This window comes from Neomonachus schauinslandi, chromosome 16 (genome assembly GCF_002201575.2).
Source record: "Neomonachus schauinslandi chromosome 16, ASM220157v2, whole genome shotgun sequence".
In the NCBI taxonomy this organism is placed as follows: Eukaryota; Metazoa; Chordata; class Mammalia; order Carnivora; family Phocidae; genus Neomonachus; species Neomonachus schauinslandi.
Genome location: NC_058418.1, coordinates 7,031,000 through 7,051,552, shown reverse-complemented (window position 1 = coordinate 7,051,552; position 20,553 = coordinate 7,031,000). Strand labels below are relative to the sequence as shown.

The following is a 20,553-nucleotide window of genomic DNA, read 5'->3' as shown; positions in this document are numbered from 1 at the left end:
CTCCTGGCTCAACGGGAAGCCTGCTTCTACCTCTCCCTCTGCCTCTCTCCCTGCTCATGCTCTCTCTCTATCTCTGTGTCTCAAATGAATAAATAAAATCTTAAAAAAAAAAAAGAGATATATCATGTTCCTGAATCAGAAGACACTGTAATGCTAACTGTACATTCTTCTCAAAATGATCCATAGATCCAATCAATAATTCAATCCCAATTAACAACACAGGATTTTATTTTTGTTATAAAAAAAAAAAAAGACAAGCTAATTCTAAAATTTACATGGAGGGCGCCTGGGTGGTTCAGTTGGTTAAGCAACTGCCTTCAGCTCAGGTCATGATCCCGGAGTCCTAGGATCGAGTCCCGCATCGGGCTTCTGGCTCAGTGGGGAGTCTGCTTCTCCTCTGACTCTCTCCCCTCTCATGCTTTCTCTCTCTCTCTCAAATAAATAAAATCTTTGGAAAAAAAATAAAAAATAAAATTTACATGGAGAGCAAAGATATACAATAGCCAAAACAATTATGGAAAATAATAACACAATTGGAGAACTTAACACAACTTGATTTTAAGATTTACTGTAATATATTAGTAATCACAACAGGACGGTATTGGCAAATTAACTGACTAGAATAGAGTCTGGAAACAGACCTAAACATATATGGTCAACTGACTTTTAACAAAGATAACAAGGCAATCTTATGAGGAAAAGATCGTCTTTTTCAACAAATGGTGCTGGAACAAATGGGTATCTAAGTGGGCAAAATAATCTTGACTTTTACTCCACACCTTACACAAAAATTTACTTGAAATAGAGGATATGTAAACAAAAAGAGCTAAAACTGTAAAACTCCTAGAACAACATGAAAAAAGACAAATACCACATGATTCCATTTATTATTTAAGGTATCTAAAGTAGTCAAACTAATAGAAACAGAAAGTAGATTAAATAAAGTATCTAAAGTAGTAAAACTAATAGGAACAGAAAGTAGAAGGATATTTACCAGAGGCTGAGAGGAGAGAGGAAAAGGGAGTTTGTTGTTTAAATGATATAGTTTCAGTTTTGGGAAATGAAAACACTACGGAGATCTATTTCACAACAACGTAAATATATTTAACAGTATTGAACTGTACACTTAAAGATGGTTAAGATAGTAACTTTTATGTTATGTGTTTTTACCAATCAAAAAATGTTACTAAAATGGGCAGAAGACATGAACAGACATCTCTTCAAAGAAGACATACAGATGGCCAATAAACACATGAAAAGATGCTCAACATCACTAATCATTAGGGAAATGCAAATCAAAACTACAGTGAGATACCACCTTACCTCCGTCAGAATGGCTAAAATTAACAACACAGGAAACAACAGGTGTCATCAAGGATGTGGAGAAAAAGGAACCCTCATGCATTTTTGGTGGGAATGCAAACTGGTGCAGCCACTGTGGAAAAAAGTATGGAGGTTCCTCAAAAAGTTAAAAATAGAACTACCCCATGATCCAGTAATTGCACTACCAGGTATTTACCCAAAAAATACAAAAACACTAATCCAAAGGGAATAAATGCACCCCTATGTTTATTGCAGCATTATTTACAAAAGCCAAATTAATGGAAGCAGCCCACGTGTCCATCGAGAGATGGACACAGAAGATGTGGTATATATACAATGGAATATTATCCAGCCATAAAAAAGAGTGAAATCCTGCCATTTGCAACAACATGGATGGAGCTAGAGAGTGTAATACTAAATGAAATAAGTCAGAGACACACAAATACCATATGATTTCACTCATATGTGGAATTTAAGAAACAAAACGAACAAGCAGGAGAAAAAAAGAGAAAAAGACAAACCAAGAAACAGACTCTCATCTATAGAGAACAAACTGAGGGCTACAAGAGGGGAGGTGGATGGAGGGATGGGTGAAATAGGTGATGGGGATTGAGGAGTACACTTATCATGATGAAAAAAAAAATGCTGGTAATCACTACACAAAACAAAAAAACAAACACAATGAAAAAGGCTGTGTGGTGAAAGAAGCCAAAAACAAGAGGTCACATCACACTGTTTGATTCCATTTATACTAAATGTCCAGAATAGGCAAATCCATAGACACAGAAAGTAGATCACTGGTTGCCAGGGGCTTAAGAGGAGAAGAATAGACATGACAGCTAATGGGGTTTCTTTTGGGGGTTATGAAAATATTCTGGAATGAGATCATAGTAACGGTTGCACAGCCTTGTGAAAATACTAATAACCACAGAACTATACTTTAAAACGGTGAACACTAGGGGCGCTGGGGTGGCTCAGGTGGTTGAGCATCTGCCTTTGGCTCCAGTCATGATCTAAGCGTCCTGGGATGGAGTCCCATGTCTGCCTCCCTGCTCAGCGGGGAGTCTGCTTCTCCCACTCCGTCTGCCTCTCCTCCCACTGGTGCTCACTCTCTCTCTGCTCTCATGCTCATTCTCCCTCTCTCTCTCAAATAAATAAAATCTTTAAATTAAATAAATAAGTAAATAAATAAAATTGTGAACTCTAGCATATGTCAATTATATCTTAAAGCTGTTACTTTAAAAAACTACTAGGAAAAAAGGAGAAAATCGGGCGCCTGGGTGGCTCAGTCGGTTGAGCGACTGCCTTCGGCTCAGGTCATGATCCCAGGGTCCTGGGATCGAGTCCCACATCGGGCTCCCTGCTCTGCGGGGAGCCTGCTTCTCCCTCTCCCACTCCCCCTGCTTGTGTTCCCTCTCTCGCTGTGTCTCTCTCTGTCAAATAAATAAATAAAATCTTAAAAAAAAAAAAAAAAGGAGAAAATCTTTGCAATCTTGGGGTAAACAAAAATGTTGTAGGGCATGGAAAGTTTGCACCATGAAATAAACTTTTGATAAATCGGGTATCATCAAAATTATAAATGTCTGCTCATCAAAAGGCATCATTAAGAAAATGAAAACCACAGACTGATATATAATATCCACAATATGTATGTTTGACAAACAACTTGCATTTAGAATATAAAAAGAACTCTTAAAACTCAATAATTACACACACATATACATGCAATTTTGAAAATAGGCAGTGGATTTGAAAAGACACACCACAAGAAGTGTAAAATGCCAACAGCACTTTAAAAGGTGGCCAACATCATTAGTCATGAGGGAAATGCAAATTAAAATCACAATGACATACCACCACACATCTACTAGAATGTATACAATTTTTTTTTTAAAGATTTTATTTATTTATTTGACAGAGAGAGAGACAGCGAGAGAGGGAACACAAGCAGGGGCAGTGGGAGAGGGAGAAGCAGGCTTCCCGCCGAGCAGGGAGCCCAATGCAGGGCTCGATCCCAGGACCCTGGGATCATGACCCGAGCCGAAGGCAGACGCTAACGACTGAGCCACCCAGGCGCCCCTAGAATGTATACAATTTTTTTTTTTTTAAAGATTTTATTTATTTATTTGCGAGAGAGAATGAGAGACAGAGAGCATGAGAGGGAGGAGGGTTAGAGGGAGAAGCAGACCCCCTGCCGAGCAGGGAGCCCGATGCGGGACTCGATCCAGGGACTCCAGGATCATGACCTGAGCCGAAGGCAGTCGCTTAACCAACTGAGCCACCCAGGCGCCCCTAGAATGTATACAATTTAAAAGACTGATGTTGTCAAGTATTGGCAAGGATGTGGAGCCACTGGAACTCCCATACCTTGCTAGTAAAAATGTAAAATTGGTAAAAACAACTTTTAAAACAATTTAGCAGTTTTTTATGAAGTTAAACATACAGTAACCGTATCACCCTCTCCTAGGTACTCACCCAAAATAAATGAAAATATATCCACACAAGGTCTTATACATGAATGCTCATAGCATCTCTACTCATTACACCCCCAAATTGGAACCAACTCAAATGCCCATAAACAGGAAAATGAATAAACAGAATTGTGGTATATTCATAAAACAGAATACTTACTCAGCAATAAAAAGAGAAAAACCAAAATACCTCCAACAATATGGATGAATACCAAAAACATTATACTAAGTAAAGTAAGTCAGACATAAGAATGCATTCACTATGAATCCATTTACTCTAGAAAAGAAAAATATAATCCATAGTGATAGAAAACAGATCAGTAATTGACTGGGGCCAGGCTACAGAAAAAATAGATGGAAAATATGTATGAGAGTACAAGGAGCTGGATGGTATGATGGGAAAATCTAACAAATGGAATGAGATGGACAATGAGGCAGAGGTAATATGTGAACAAATAACAGTGGAGAATTTTCAGAAGTAGTGAAAAAGAGTAATTCACAGATAAAAGGAGCCAAAAGAATCCCAAGCAAAACTAAAGAATTCCCCCTGAGATATATTATAATGAAATTGTAGAAAACTAAACAAAGAGCAGCAATCTTTATTAAAAGGTGCCTGAGGAAAAGACAGGTTACCTTCACACTGACAGGTGAATGCCTAACAGTCACAATGAAAGTTGGCAGACCATGGAAAGAAGAGAGCCAGAAAAGGAGCCCCAAATTCTCTGTATAAGCTCTGTTCTAATCTCCGGGTGACCTCTGAATAACTCCAAGCAGTCCAACGTTAAGATAAAAATGCTGAAATAAAATTTCAGTTGGTACATACCACAGGGAAGAAAGTTTCCAATTAGAGTTCAGTCAACTTGAATGCCTGCCTAGTAAAACAACCACAACAAAACCAATACACGCTTGAGAAACATAAAAAAAAATCCGGAGTCTCCACACCATATCTACAATGTGCAGGATACAATTAAAAAAAAAAAACCTCTTGGCACACACAAAGAAAGAGGAAAACATGACTCAGACTCAAGAGAAGATGATGCTGACATTAGCAGACAAGAATTTTAAGGCTGTTGTACTGATACTCAAGGACTTAAAGTATACCTGTAAGGAAATAAAAAATTAAGATCATGCAGAGAAAGAAGATTATTAAAAACAACCAAATGGATGTTTCAGAACAAAAAAAAATACAGTACCTGAAATTTAAAAATTCAGTGAGTGGACTAAATCAGAGGGGAGTTGATGAACTTAAAAGACAGATCAATAGATATTATATAATCTGAGGAACAGGGATAAATCGTATTTAAAAAATATAATGAACAGGGACTTGCAGGACAGTAACAGAAAGTGTAACCTACATATATACAGAGTCCCAGAAGGAGAGTAAAGAATGAGGCAGAAAAAATATTTAAAGGGGGGGTGCCTGGGTGGCTCAGTCAATTAAGTGTCTGCCTTCGCTCAGGTCATGATCTCGAGGTCCTAAGATCAAGCCCCAAAGTCAGGCTCCCTGCTTAGCATGGAATCTGCTTCTCCCTCTCACTTTACCCCTCCCCCTCCTGCTCATGCACACACACTCATGTGCTTTCTCTCAAATAAATAAATAAAATCTTTAAAAATATATTTAAAGGAAAAATGGAAATCAACTTCTCAAATTTGGTGAAAAATATGCATTTACAGATTTAAGAAGCTCAGCAAACCCCAAGCAGGACCAATATTGTTTTAATGGCTGCTTTTCAGAAACTACAGAGCTCAAAAGCACACTCTACTCTGCCTATACTGAATACAACTAAAAACCCTACACAGAATACATGGATGAATTCTGAAAGTAGCAGGCAGCTTGGGGAAGTAAAATAGGATTCAAAGTACCACCAAATTAGCAATGAGTTCTAGTAACTTTTCCCTCCAGTATCTACTGATCCAGACTCAAAAGCAGCCTGAAGGGGCATCTGGGTGGCTCAGCTGGTTAAGTGTCTGCCTTTGGCTTAGGTCATCATCCCAGGGTCCTGGGATCGGAGCCCCACATCAAACCCCACATCAAGCCCCACAACCAGCTCCCTGCTGAGCAGGGAGCCTGCTTCTCCCACTCCGTCTACCACTCCCTCGCTCCCTCTCTCTAATAAATAAATAAAATATCTTTAAAAAAAAAAAAAAAAAGCAGCTTGAAGCCCAGAAGTGCGTATCAGGTATGGAAGGGAAAAGTTCCAAAAGAAGCCCTCTATTTTTGGTCCAGAGAATTGAAAAAAGGCCTCAAAGTCTCACAGAGAATGGGGGAAAAATCCCCTAATTTTTATTGTTTTCCGTTTTATCACACACGTCAGACAATCCTAAAGCAACAATAGTGGTATAGCAGTGGTGGCTGGACAAGTACCTGTAATTCTGAGATGGAAACCTTCCTCTGACCAAAGAAACTGTGTTTCCAAGAACAGATAGGGAGGAAAATCCCTGTTGATTTTTAAAAATTTCTATACTCACAGTGTGTGGCCCTGGAGGCAGGTACAGCTTATAAAATGAGCAGTAGAATAAGGAAATTATGCCCTAGTTTTCTAGACAGAAAACTGGGTAGTGGGGCTTCTAAGAGCTGGGAAGTGTCAGGGAAATTTCAGGTAAGAAGGAGTGATCCCATAAAGTATTAAATGAAATCCTGGCAGCACATGATTGTATCTGACCCTAAACAGCATTCCAAACACTTTAAGAACTGTAAAACAGGATATACCACTATCCAGCTCCCAAACTAGTGGTGGCACACAACCAGGATCAATCCAAACAGAGCCACAAAGACTTCGAAAACTGAACTGACACTGGGACAACAGCTCGCAGAAGGTGGGTAGAAACCTGTACCTTAAATCTAACTGGATCAGGGGCGCCTGGGTGGCTCAGTCGGTTAAATGTCTGCCTTCGGCTCGGGTCATGATCCCAGGGTCCTGGGATCAGGCCCTGTGTCAGGCTCTCTGCTCAACGAGGAGCCTACTTCTCCCTCACCCTGCCGCTCTGCCTACTTGTGCTCTTTCTGTCAGATAAATAAAATCTTAAAAAAAAAACATCTAACTGGATAAGTTCCCTCCTAAAACTAAAAAAGAAAGAAAGAAATCTACATTTTCTGAAGAACTTAAATAAATGCAGTCTCACATATATTTAAAATAATCAGAATACAGGGGGCACCTGGGTGGCTCAATCAGTTAAGCATCCAATTCTTGATCTCAGCTCAGGTCTTGATCTCAGGGTTGTGAGTTCAAGCCCCACGATGGGCTCCATGCTGGGCATGAAGCCTACTTTAAAATAAATAAATAAATAAAAATAAAAAATAATCAGAATACAGTACTAATTACCTGATGTATCAGGAACCAGGAAAACCTTAACATGCCACAAAGAAAAAGATAATCAATACACACCAACCTCAAAATGACAAAGAAGTTTTCATACCAACTTCAAAGCGGCTGTTACAATCACACTCTGGGAAGTCAGAGCAACCCTCTTAAAACAAATGGAAAGTTAGACTATCGGCAGACAAAAGATGTAAGAAAGGGGCGCCCGCGTGGCTCAGTCAGTTAAGCGTCTGTCTTCAGCTCAGGTCATGATCTCAGGGTCCTGGGATCGAGCTCCACGTTGGGGCTCCCTGCCCAGGGGGGAGTTTGCTTCTTCCTCTCCCTCCCCCTGCTCGTGCTCGCTCACTCTCTCACTGTCTCTCTCAAATAATAAAATCTTTTTTTAAAAAGATGTAAGAAAAATATTAAGTGGAACATTTATAACTAAAAAGCACAATAACAAAAAATTCACTTGATTGGCTAAATAGTGGAATGAAGATGACAGGGGAAAGTGTCAGTGACCTTAAAGATAAATCAATACAAAAAAGTATCCAGTATGAACAACAGACCCAAAAAAGTAGGGGGGAAAAAATACAGAGTCTCAGAAACCTATGGGACATTAACAAAGGGTTTATGATCTGTCATCAGAGTCTAGAATGAGAGTTGAAAGAGTTCAGTGCAGAAAAAAATATTCAGAGAAATAATGGCTGAAAATTTCCCACATTTGGCCAAAGTCATAAAGCTTTAGATTCAAGAAGCTCAGTGAACCACCAACAGGATAAACTCTAAAAAAGCCTATGCCCACACATATCAAAATCAAACAACTGAAAACTAACCATTAAAAAAATCTTGAAAGCAGCCAGAGAAAATGACACACTACATATATGGGAACAACAATTTGAATGACTGTAAATTTCTCATCAGAAATGGCGGCGAGCAGGAAACAGTACATTTCTTAAGTGCTGAAGGAAAAGGACTGTCAACCTACAATTCTTTATCCAATGAAAATATCCTTCAAGAATGAAGGTAAATTAGGGAGGGCAGGTGATATGATGAGCACTGGGTGTTACATGCAGCTGAGGAATTACTGAACTCTACATCTGAAACTAATGATGTACTATTGTTGGCTAATTGAATTTAAATTCAAAAAAAGGATAAATGTAACTTAAGGCATTTTCAGATGAAGTGAACTAGAAAGGTTCATTCCCAACATATAAGAAACATTAAAGGTTTCAGGTGGAATGAAAATGATACAGGAGGGGGGTGCCTGGGTGGCTCAGTTGGTTAAGTGTCTGCCTTTGGCTCGGGTCATGATCCCAGGGTCCTGGGATCGAGCTCTGCATCAGGCTCCCTGCTCCGCGGGAGGCCTGCTTCTCCCTCTCCCACTCCCCCTGCTTGTGTTCCTTCTCTTGCTGTGTCTCTCTCTGTCAAATAAATAAAATCTATTTAAAAAAAGAGAGAGAGAAAGAAAATAATACAGGAGGGAAAATTCAAACTTCAGAAATGAAAGAAAACCAACAAAAATGGTAAATATAATAGGGTATTTTCTTCCCCTTAAGTTTTAGAATGTGTCAGCTGAAAGCAAATGTTAATCGAAAGCAAAAGTTGTAACATTGTTTGATGAGGTTTTCAATATAAGTAAATGTAGTACATATGGCAACTATATCAGAAAGGGTTGGAGGACAAAGGGCCCTGTATGATGGTAAAATTTTACATTCCACTTAAAGTGGTAAAATATTAATTCTAAGCGGACTGTAGAAAGTTAAGTGCACACTTTTGTTGGATTGTCTTCTTAGTGAGTTTCAGGAGTTCTTTACATATTATGAATATAAATGTACAAATATATACATTCCTCCAATTTTGGGATGTGCATTTTCATTATCTTAATGGGTATATCTTTCAAAGAGAAAATGGTTTGAATTTTTAAGGCATCCAATTTTTTTTAAGTAGGCTCCCTGCCCCGCATGGGGCCCAGTGCAGAGCTTGAACTCACAACCCTGAGACCAAGACCTGAGCTGAGATCAAGTGCCGGACTCTTAGCCGACTGATCCACCCAGGTGCCCTGTTGCACTCAATTATTAACTATAACAAGGGCTTACCTACTAAGGGATGATGAGAACTCTAAAGAATGGAGGAACTGCAGATACAGAGGATGGCAGGCACTACCACCAGGCCTAAGGCAGATCATCTAAGAAAGGAATGAATGTACAAGAGTGATTCCCAGGATATACTATTAAATGAAAAAAGGAAAAGGTTACCTACTGTGTAAGAAAGAAGGGTAAATAAGAAAACATACATCATTTTCCTTATTTCTACAAACACAGGAAGGATAAGCCAAAAAAATAATGAGATTGGTTACCTACAGGGGATGGATGGGAACTGGGTTGAAGTGATGGTGGAGGATTGATACTTCTCTGAGTATCCTTTTGTATAATTTTGTCTTTTGAAACCATATTAATGTTTAACACTAAAAAGTTTGGAGGGATATTAAAATTCCATATGAACATAACTGTATTTCACTTGAGTAACAATCATACTGAATAGAGGAAAAAGAACTAACCCAAGTAATTTTTGAACACAGCATTTTGACTATAAAATCCAGGATAAAGACAAAAGTTGTCAACCCTGGGATTAGTATGTTCGTTTTTACAATGGTATGAGCTAGAAAATCTTTTACTATTTGCTGTGCATTCTACCATGGAGATTAAGCAACTGTGTGTGTGTGTGTGTGTGCTGAGAGAGAGAGAGAAACAGAGAGACAGAAAGACAGAAAAAGAGATCATTACAATCCTAAAAATACTATGGAAAGTAATTTGGCATTATCTAGTGAAGCTACAGATACATGTGGTAGAAACACAGCCATAATATTTTGCAGCTCCTCCCATCTAGAGGTAAAGTCTATTTTTCCACCCTGTGAATCTGAGGTGGCTTTGTGACTTCCTTTGACTAAAGAAATGTAACAGCAACAACAACGGGAGCATTTCCATGCTTAGGTTTTGACACTTTACTGATTCCATCTGTGTTCTCTGTGAACTCATATGAGGAAGCCCAAGCTAACCACATGGAGAGGCCTCCTGGAAGAGAGCGACCCTTGTGGGCCCGCCAATTTACTAGAGCACTAGAGTGAGCCCAGCCAACACCACATAAAAAAGAGCAGTGCAGTCCCAGCTGGGCCCAGCTAAATGCAGAATTGTGAGTTAACCTCTGCAAGCCCAATAGTAGAATTTTCCAGCCAATCTACAGAATCGTAAGAAATAATAAATCATTCTCGGTTTCAGCCACTTATTTTGGAGTGATTTGTTACACAATAATAACTGTCAACAATCTCACTCATTGATATATACCCTAGACAAACGTGCACATATGTAAGACATCAGGAACATGTATAAGAATGTTTAGAGCAAAACTGTTTTAATAGCCAAAAACCAGAAAGACTCCAAATGTTCAAAAATGGAACAGATAAACTGTGGTATGTTCATATACTAGAACATTATACAGCATTAAAAGCAGACTAGAGCTATACACAATATGGATGAATTTTACAAACATATGTTGAAAGAAAGAAGGAAAACACAAAAGAATACCAAGAGAATGTACATATAAATGAACAAATTAAACTACATAAATGGACACACTAAACTATATTGTTTTATAGGGGCACCTGGCTGACTCAGTCGGAAGAGCAAGTGACTCTTGATCTCAGGGTCTTGAGTTTGAGCCCCACAGCAGAGATTACTTAAATAAATAAAACTTAAAAAAAAAAAAAAAGCTCTATTGTAGGGGCACCTGGCTGGCTCAGTCAGTAGAGCCTGCAACACTCAATCTCAGGGTTGTGAGTTCAAGTTCCAAGTTGGGCATGGAGCCTACTTAAAAAAAAAAAACAACATATTGCTTTCTATAAGTGTACAAATTAAACTGTATTGCTTAGAGGGGCGCACACAGTTGGTTAAGTGGCTGCCTTCGGCTCAGGTCATGATCCCAGGGTCCTGGGATCAAGTCCCACATTGGGCTCCCTGCAGTGGGGAGCTTGTTTCTCCCTCTCCTCCCTGGCTTGTGCTCTCCGTAGCTATCTCTGTCGCTCTCTCAAATAAATAAAATTTTTTTTAAAAGTTTTTAAAAAAACTATATTGCTTAGATATGCATACATAATAATAAAATATATAGCAAAACAAAGAACTAATTATCATAAAAGCCAGGATAGTAGTTGGGAGGAAAGAGGTTATAATTACAGATACATAGAGAGCTTCTAGGGTCATTCTATCCTTAACATGGATGGTGTTGGGGTGCCTGGGTGGCTCAGTCGTTAAGCGTCTGCCTTCGGCTCAGGTCATGATCCCGGGGTCCTGGGATCGAGCCCCGCGCCGGGCTCTCCGCTCGGCGGGAAGCCTGCTTCTCCCTCTCCCACTCCCCCTGCTTGTGTTCCCTCTCTCGCTATGTCTCTCTCTGTCAAATAAATAAATAAAATCTTTAAAAAAAAAAAAAACATGGATGGTGTTTATTTTATAGTTTTTTATACTGCACTTTTTGTTTTATGTGTGTTTCTATATGTATGTAATATGTCATAATAAAATGTTTTTAAACATTAAAAAATACCATTATACTCCCACCAGACTGGCAAAAACTTTAAAGTTTGGGGTGCCTGGGTGGCTCAGTCGTTAAGCGTCTGCCTTCAGCTCAGGTCATAATCCCAGGGTCCTGCAATCTAGCCCCATGTCAGGCTCCCTGCTCAGCAGGAAGCCTGCTTCTCCCTCTCCCACTATCCCTGCTTGTGTTCCATCTCTCGCTGTCTCTCTCTGTCAAAATAAATAAATAAAACCTTTAAAACAATTTTTTTAAAGTTTGACCAAGTCTGATCAAATGTGCAGAAAGTAGAATACATGGAATTCTCACACATCACAAACCACTTTGGTAATGAGACAATACATGGTAAAATTCAAGGTGTGTACCCCCTACCCAGCAATCCCATTCCTGAGTATATACCCTCACACATATGCCCATGTATATGCCCAGGTTTATTCTAGAAGGAAATGGTGGTTATCTGCACGGGTTAGGATTACCAGGGACAATTTCAGCTTAGGCGTGCCTCCCCTGGCAGTCTCTGACTGGCCCCCTTAGAATTAATGGCTCTGTATTCTGTCTTCCCCATCATCCTTGTTATTAGTTATCATGAGTTTACAACTGTCCGATTATGTATTTCCCCCTACCCCCTCCCTCAAAAACTGAAAACTCAATGAAGGCAGGAACTATAGTCTGATTGACGTGTCCACATCTCTGTGGTACACAAAGAGTACTTTCTAAATGTCCAATAGGTGTTTTTGAAATTAATGTCTAAAGAATGAAAAACAGGGGTGAGCCGACAATAAAGATTCTAGTTCTGAGGGTCTCTTTGGGATTTAAGTATGACAGATTGACAGAAATCTCTAAATTTAGGAGTAGAAAGTTACAGGTGAGGGCATTCAGGAAGTAGAAAGTTCTCCAGATCTCGAATGTTTGCCACTTTCAACCTATCTCTGTGGTGGCACTCTGAAGCGGACACTAGCAATCTCTGAGTTTGAAGATTTCTAGGGCCAGAAAGGGCTCAGAACAAGAAAATATATGACAGGGATTCTATTGTTTCTGTTTTTTGCTCCAGGGGAGAGTAGAGGCTTGCAAGTGCACCTGAGGTTGCCAGGTGTGAACGGGAGTCTTTGCAGCACCTTTAAAGTTAGGGTCTCTGGGTTTTGTAGTTCCCTGGGGGTGGGACCCTCCCTAAGGCACTGGCCTTCCGTCTCATTGCAGCGGTGTGTGATGATTGTAGCCCAGAAGCCCAGGATACAGAAGGAAAAAGATGTGACCAGCAGCATGGTGAACAGGTTGACCAGAGCCACAACAAAGGCATCACTGAGACAGTTGGTGGCTGGGTACATGGGCAAGGATAAGGAGACAATAGGGCCAAAGCCTAGACCCAAGGCAAACAAGACTTGATTTCCTGCTTGACACCATACGTTCATGTTGTACATAGCTGGTATCTAAAAAGGAAAAGACAAGTAGAAGGAGAAATGTCAAAGAAGGAGAGGAGAATCTTAACAGCAATGTGGGGGGGAAGGACACGGGTAAATAATGGGGAAAGGACGCCCTAACAATAGACAGTAGGTGTCTTCCAAGGCCTGGTAGGGGAATGAGGGAGGCTTACTTTACCTTGGAAAGCAACAAATGTTGAAAGCCAAATGCTGCCCCTTCCAGCAGTAGACTCCGGAAGAGGAAACAGAGAAGGATGAAATAGGGGGCTGGCAGCAGGATTGGTGAATTACCTGAATTGAAAATGGGGCATATCAGCAACCATGTATCAGTGGGGGGGGGGGGGGGCGTCCACCAACAGTCAGCAGGGATCAAAAGTACTGAGTCAGGGGGTGCCGGGGTGGCTCAATCGGTTAAGGTCTGACTTGGTTTCAGCTCAGGTCATGATCTTGGGGTCCTGGGATCAAGCCCCACGGCCGGCTTGACCCTCAGAGGGGAGTCTAAGGATTCTCTCTCTCCCTTTCCCTCTGCCCCTCCCCCCCACTTGTGTGCGCTCTCTCTCTCGTTCTAAAATAAACAATTTTTTTTTTAAGTGCTGAGTCAAAAATGAGGAGTTAGAAGACAGTTTTCAGCAAGAGTCAAGGGCTAGTGGGAGCCAAAGACCAGAAGGAATGGGACATTAGGAGATCAGTGAGAACAATGCTGGAGGAGGTCTAAGGCATCCGAGAATGTCAGTGGTGGCTTACCTTCCCAGTGGACTTGAGCCCATTAATCATGAAAGCACCAATAAGACACCAGGACACCAATAAGGGCAGGTTCAGACTGAAGACTGGTGACCCACCATCCTCAATTCTGTCTGAGGCCTTCAAGGTCAGCCGGTACCAGAAGTACATGGAAGGTGACGTCTGTGCACATTTGGGATCTGGGGGGACCTGGCTTTGGACATACCTGCTAGACAGAGTGACCCCTCCCCTCTTCTTTAGCCCTTCCCCCACTTCCCACTACTCCTTCCCCCTCCCATTTCTTCTTTTTTCTACTATTTTCCTCTTCTTTATCCCTCCTCACTCCTTTCTCCTCTTCCAAATTCCCCTCCAGCTGTTTTCCCCTTCTCCTCTTTCACTTCCTCCTCACCAAAGTCACTGGAGTTCTCCAATAAGGGACATTTTTCCCATGGAACTGGAAAGTGGAAAGACTGGCCCAAGTAGAAGAGGGTCCAGGCATTGACCACATTCAAGTACAAGCTGGTGATGAAGCACACCTGGGGGCAAAAGGGGAGGTGGCTGGGGAGGAAGGATGAGGACAGGCAAAAGGAGAGGATTTGAGAGAGGACTGGGGACTTGAAGGGACTCGACCCATGGAAGTGAAGTCATGGGACCCATCCCAGGACAAGGGATGGGGTGGGAATGGGGCATAAAGGGTAGGCCTGGGCAGCCCAGGACTCCTCACCATGAAGCTGGTATACCCCACACCACCAATCCAGGGGCTGATGACCTTCCATACACCAATGCTGCCCTGACACATCCTCTGACCAGCTGCCATCTCCAGGAATAGAAGAGGAACCCCGACCAAGAACAGCACGAGCATGTAGATGATGAGAAAACTCCTGTGCAGGGAGTCAGGAGGGGCTCTGAGAACCACCTGGCTTTTCAGTGCCTGGACGTCCTTGGGGTCTGGCAAAACACGTTCGCCACCAGTGACCTCCCTCAGGGCCACCAGCATCAGGGCTCAACTGTTTCCACATCCCTCATAGTCCCAGGTGTCCCTTAGGTCCCCAGATCCTGGAAGACCCAGATGCCTAGTTTCCACCCCGAGTCACCCTGACCCAGGCCTCCAACCCCACCATCCTCATATTCTGATACCCTGCACCTCTATCCCTCTCATGATCCTAGGTATTTAGGCACCTGACTCCTATTCTCATAGTACCAAGCTTCCAGCATCTATAGATCCCGAGACCTTGGAGTTTAAAGCCCCCTGTGGATCCATGATTCCTGGTCCCCAGACTTACAACCTCCATTGTGAAGCCACAGGAGGAAGAAATACCAGAAACTGCTTATCTTCATGGAGCAGCCCACCTGAGTCAGGATGTACTCAACCTTACTGGACCAGCATGGACGGGTATGGAGGATCTCACTCGCTTCCTCCTCTGCAACTTGAACCTTCTCAGGTAAGGGTTTCTGGTTCAGGGCTTGGGTAGCCTCCACCTCCAGTACATTAATTGGCCTGCACTGGCTGGCTCTACACTGGGCCTCACCAGCCTGAATCTCCCAGGCAAGAGACTTCGCCATCCGGGCCTCCAAAGCCCGGGATTTTGAAACCCAGACCATCGGAGGCCAGTTAGCTGTGCTCCTATCTTCCCAAGTCTGACTTCCGCAGAAAGCCTCAGAAAGCTCTATCTCAGTAGATAAGGCTTTTGTCAGTGAAGATTTTGAAGGCTGGGCCTCTGTCTTCATTCCAGGCAGACTCTCTGGAGCAGCTCCAGCTTTTTCAAAGGGGTACTCACCTTCTTGAGTAGACCTTAAGGACACCAAAACCTAGATTTAGATTCCAGAGTTAAGAAATGACTTCCAAAACAATTCTCAGCATGTCCTTAAAGCAAACCTTTCTGTTCTTACCACCACTGAAATTCAAAGCACACAAAATCTCTTACATAAGTTTTACCTCTTAGAAATGTTTTGGTGCAAGGGATAAGGGTCAAGATAGCCAAGCTAACAACTGGGAATCACACTCAAAGGTTTCTGAAAACACGGAGGTATACTCCCAAAGAAGAAGTACCCTTTATAGTAGGCTTTTGAATCAAAGAAACAAAATTAGGGGCGCCTGGCTGGCTCAGTCAGAAGAGCATTGACTCTTGATCTCGAGTCGTGAGTTCAAGCCCTACGATGGGTGTAAAGATTACTACATAAATTAAAAAACTTGAAAGAAAAAAAAGAAACGAGGGCCCCCAGCTGGCTCAGAAGAGCATGTGACTCTTGATCTTGGGGTTGTGAGTTTGAGCCCCACGTTGGGTATAGAGATTACTTAAAAAAATAAAATCTTTAAAAAGAAAGAAACAGGGCGCCTGGGTGGCTCAGTTGGTTAAGCGACTGCCTTCGGCTCAGGTCATGATCCCGGAGTCCTGGGATCGAGTCCCACATCGGGCTCCCAGCTCAGCGGAGAGCCTGCTTCTCCCTCTGACCCTATCCCCTCTCATGCTGTTTCTCTCTCTCTCTCTCTCAATAAATAAAATCTTTAAATAAAAAAAGAAAAAAGAAACAAATATAATACTACATCTTTCTTATAACCTTAGGAATGTTGCTTTATCTCTCTGAGCTTTCTCATCTATAAAACACCAGGTCTTTGCTCAAATATCACCACCTCACCAGAGATGTCTTCCCCACCTGCCTATCTAAAATAGCAGTTACCAGGGCATCTGGGTGGCTAAGTCAGTTAAGCTTCTGACTTCAGCCCAGGTCATGATCTCAGGGTCCTGGAATCCAGCCCTATATTGGGCTCTGTGCTCAGTGGGGAGTCTGCCTCTCTCTCTCTCTCTCTCTCCTTCTCCCTCTGCCCCTCCCCCCACTTATGCTCACATGCTCTGTCTCTCTCTCTCTCAAATAAATAAAATCTTTAAAATTAAATTAAATTAGGGGCGCCTGGGTGGCTCAGTCGGTTAAGCGTCTGCCTTCGGCTCAGGTCATGATCCCAGGGTCCTGGGATCGAGCCCCGCATCGGGCTCCCTGCTCGGTGGGAAGCCTGCTTCTCTCTCTCCCACTCCCCCTGCTTGTGTTCCCTCTCTCGCTTTGTCTCTCTCTGTCAAAAAAATAAATAAAATCTTTAAAAAATAAAAAAATAAAAAAAATTAAATTAAATTAAATGAAAAAATAAAATAGCAGTTACCCACCCCCAATATTCTCTCCATCCTACTCCCTTTCATTTTTATTCATAGCATTTTTCACCTTCGGGTGTGATTATCTACTGATTTTTCATCTAGTTATTGTCTATCTTTGCCCCCCACCCCACCACTGACAGCTCTATCCCCAGCAAGAGGACAGTGCTCTACCTCATATCTGGGGTCACTCTCCTCTCTGCTCTCTGTGCTTCTGCTACTCTGACCTTTTACTGGCTCCTCAAATGCTCTACAAGAGAATGGACAAGGAGTGTGCCGAAAAAAAAAAGGAAAAAAAAAAAGGATGTGGAAGAGGGGAAGAGAGAGGGAACTGGAGTTTTCTTTCAGAGGGAGAAGCATGCCATCCAAAAGCAGCAGCAACAGGCAGGCATCAGGGCAGCACTGGTGGATCTGGGTCACAGGGATAATCAGTTATGAGACATACTGTTTTGAAAGAGTTCTTAGCAGCTCAGGAAATGCTTATAATTAAATGACAAGTTAAAAAAAAAAACAAAACTGAGATGCAAATCTCTGTCTCTAGTTCTATCTCTACTACATTTGAAAGTGCAATGAATAATATTCCATTATATATACATCGCTAAGCAAAATAAGTCCATCAAAGACAAATACCACATAATTTCACTCATATGTGGAATTTATGAAACAAAACAGATAAACATAAGGAGAAAAAAAGAGAGGCAAACCATAAAACAGACTCTTATCTATAGAGAACAAACTGAGGGTTGCTGGAAGTGAGGTGGCTAGGGGGGATGGGCTATACGGGTCATGGCTTATTAAGGAGGGCACTTGCTATGATGAGCACTGGGTGTTGTATGTAAGTGATAAATCACTAAATTCTACTCCTGAAACTAATATTACACTATATGTTAACTAACTAGAATTTAAATAAAAACTTAAAAATATAGATATTTAGGGGCACCTGGGTGGCTCAGTCGTTAAGCATCTGCCTTCGGCTCAGGTCATGATCCCAGGGTCCTGGGATGGAACCCCGTGTCGGGCTCCCTGCTTGGCGGGAAGCCTGCTTCTCTCTCCCTCTCCCACTCCCCCTGCTTGTGTTCCCTCTCTCACTGTGTCTCTCTCGGTCAAATAAATTATAAAATCTTTTAAAAATAGATAGATAGATACTTAGTTGTTAAAAAAAAGTGTAATGAAAGCAAAGGCTGAAAGAAAATATGTCAATACATAGACGATAGATAATAGGACACAGGTATTTTTCTTTCTCTCCGATTTTATTAAATTGTCTAAAATAAATATTATCAAAAATCAAGAAAAATACGTATTGGTAAGTAAAAGTTAAAAATAAAAAGATAATACTAGACACAGAAGTCAGATTGAAGGAGCTCCTTTCATCCATATATGGGGCAATTAAAGCATCAAAATAAATAACAATATGGGGCACCTGGGTGGTTCATTTGATTAAACAACTGGCTCTTGATTTCATCTCAGGTCATGATCTCAGGGTCGGGGGGATTGAGCCTGGCATTGGGCTCCACCGCCCTAAGTGTGGAGTCTGCTTGAGATTCTCTGTCCCTCTCCTTCTGCCCCTCCCCCCCCACTCACTCATGCACCCTCTCTAAATAATAAATAACATAAATAAATAAGTAACAATAGTAACAGATGAGAACCCATAGAATAAAATAGGAATCCATGAATCCATAGTGATATAAATAAGCAAAAGGAAAATTTCTGCCTTACAGCAAAATGCAAACTAATAAATGTATGAAGAATGATGATGGAATTAGAAAGTCATCATCTGGAAACCACTGAGTGTAGTAACTAATTCAAGCAAGAATCATCAATGGCTGCTAACACAACAAACTTTGATGGGGACAAATAATTGCCCAGTATTAATTAATGTATCTCTCCAAAAAAAAATAAAAGTGGTGCCTGGGTGGCTCAGTCGTTAAGCGTCTGCCTTCAGCTCAGGTCATGATCCCAGGATCCTGGAATCGAGCCCAATGTCAGGCTCCCTGCTCGGAGGGAAGCCTGCTTCTCCCTCTCCCTCTGCCTGCCGCTCTCCCTGCTTGTTCTCTCTCTGTCAAATAAATAAATAAAATCTTTTAAAAATAAATAAATAAATAAATAAGAAAGGATAATAAAGGAATACTATGAACAACTCTATGTCCATAAACTTGATAATCTAGATGAAATGGAGCAATTCCTTGAAAGTTAAAATCTTCTGAAACTCACACAAGACGAAATAGACAATATGAATAGGCCTGTCTCTATTAAAGAAATTGAAGGGCACGTGGGTGGCTCAGTCGGTTAAGCGACTGCCTTTGGCTCAGGTCATGATCCTGGAGTCCCGGGATCGAGTCCCATATCCGGCTCCCTGCTCAGCGGGAAGCCTGCCTCTTCCTCTGACCATCCCCCCTTCTCATGCCCTCTCTCTCTCTCTCTCAAATAAATAAATAAAATCTTTAAAAAAAAAAAAGAAACTGAAAAAAATAATAACCTTCAAAAAAATAATAACTAATGACCTTCCAAAATAGAAAGTACCAGGCTCAGATGCATTCACTGGTGAATTCTACCAAATACTTAAGGAAGAAATTACACCAAATCTCTATAATCTCTTTCAGAAGACAGAAGCAGAGGGAACACTTCCTACTTTATTCTATGAGACAAGCATTACCCCAATACCAAAACCAGACAAAGACATTAGAGGAGAAGGAAACTACTGACCAATATCTCTCATGAACATAGATGCAAAAATCCTCAACAAAATATTAGCAAATCCAATCCAGCAATGTGTAAAAAGAATTACACAGCATGACCAAGTGGGACTTATCCCAAGTATGCAAGGCTGGTTCAACATTCAAAAATCAATTAATGTTGGGGCGCCTGGGTGGCTCAGTCGTTAAGCGTCTGCCTTTGGCTCAGGTCATGATCCCAGGGTCCTGGGATCGAGCCCCACATCGGGCTCCCTGCGCTGCGGGAGGCCTGCTTCTCCCTCTCCCACTCCCCCTGCTTGTGTTCCTTCTCTCGCTATCTCTCTCTGTCAAATAAATAAATCTTAAAAAAAAAAATCAATTAATGTAATCCATCAACAACAAGCTAAAAAAGAAAAATCACAATTGTATCAAAAGATGCAGAAAAAATATTTGACCAAATCTAACATGATAAAAACTATCAGTAAACTAGGAATAGAGGGGCAACTCCCTCAATTTGATAAAGAATATCTACAGAAAACCTACAGCTAATGTCATTCTTTTTTTTAAGATTTTATTTATTTATTTTGGGGGGGGGAGAGAGAGAGAGGGAGAAAGAGAGCGAGCCTGCACAAGTGCATGGGGGGAGGGGCAGAGGACGAGGGAGAGAAGCAGACTCCCCCCTGAGAGTGGAACCCAACTCGGGGCTTGAGGTGGGGGCTCCATATCATGACCTGAGCTGAAATCAAGAGTCAGACACTTCACTGACTGAGCCACCCAGGTGCCCCTAATGTCATTCCTAATGGTGAGAAACTAGGAACTTTCCCACTAAGAGCAGGAAGAAGGCAAGGATGTCCCCTCTCACCACTCCTTTTCAACATCATACTACAAGTCCTAGCTAATGCAGTAAAACAAAAAAATGAAATAAA

The 20,553-nt window shown here is 41.5% G+C and overlaps 1 protein-coding gene across 1 annotated transcript in view; it reads right to left on the bottom strand.

Annotated features, from left to right (window-relative positions):
- SLC6A16 (solute carrier family 6 member 16) overlaps positions 1-15,375 on the bottom strand; it is a 29,181-nt gene extending 13,806 nt beyond the window's left edge. The window contains 7 exon segments of the mRNA XM_021681087.1: positions 9,504-9,516; positions 12,851-13,101; positions 13,271-13,383; positions 13,833-14,012; positions 14,222-14,348; positions 14,537-14,690; positions 15,092-15,375. Of these exon segments, the coding sequence (XP_021536762.1) occupies positions 9,504-9,516; positions 12,851-13,101; positions 13,271-13,383; positions 13,833-14,012; positions 14,222-14,348; positions 14,537-14,690; positions 15,092-15,375 (1,122 nt within the window).
- Positions 15,376-20,553: the final 5,178 nt, after the last annotated feature.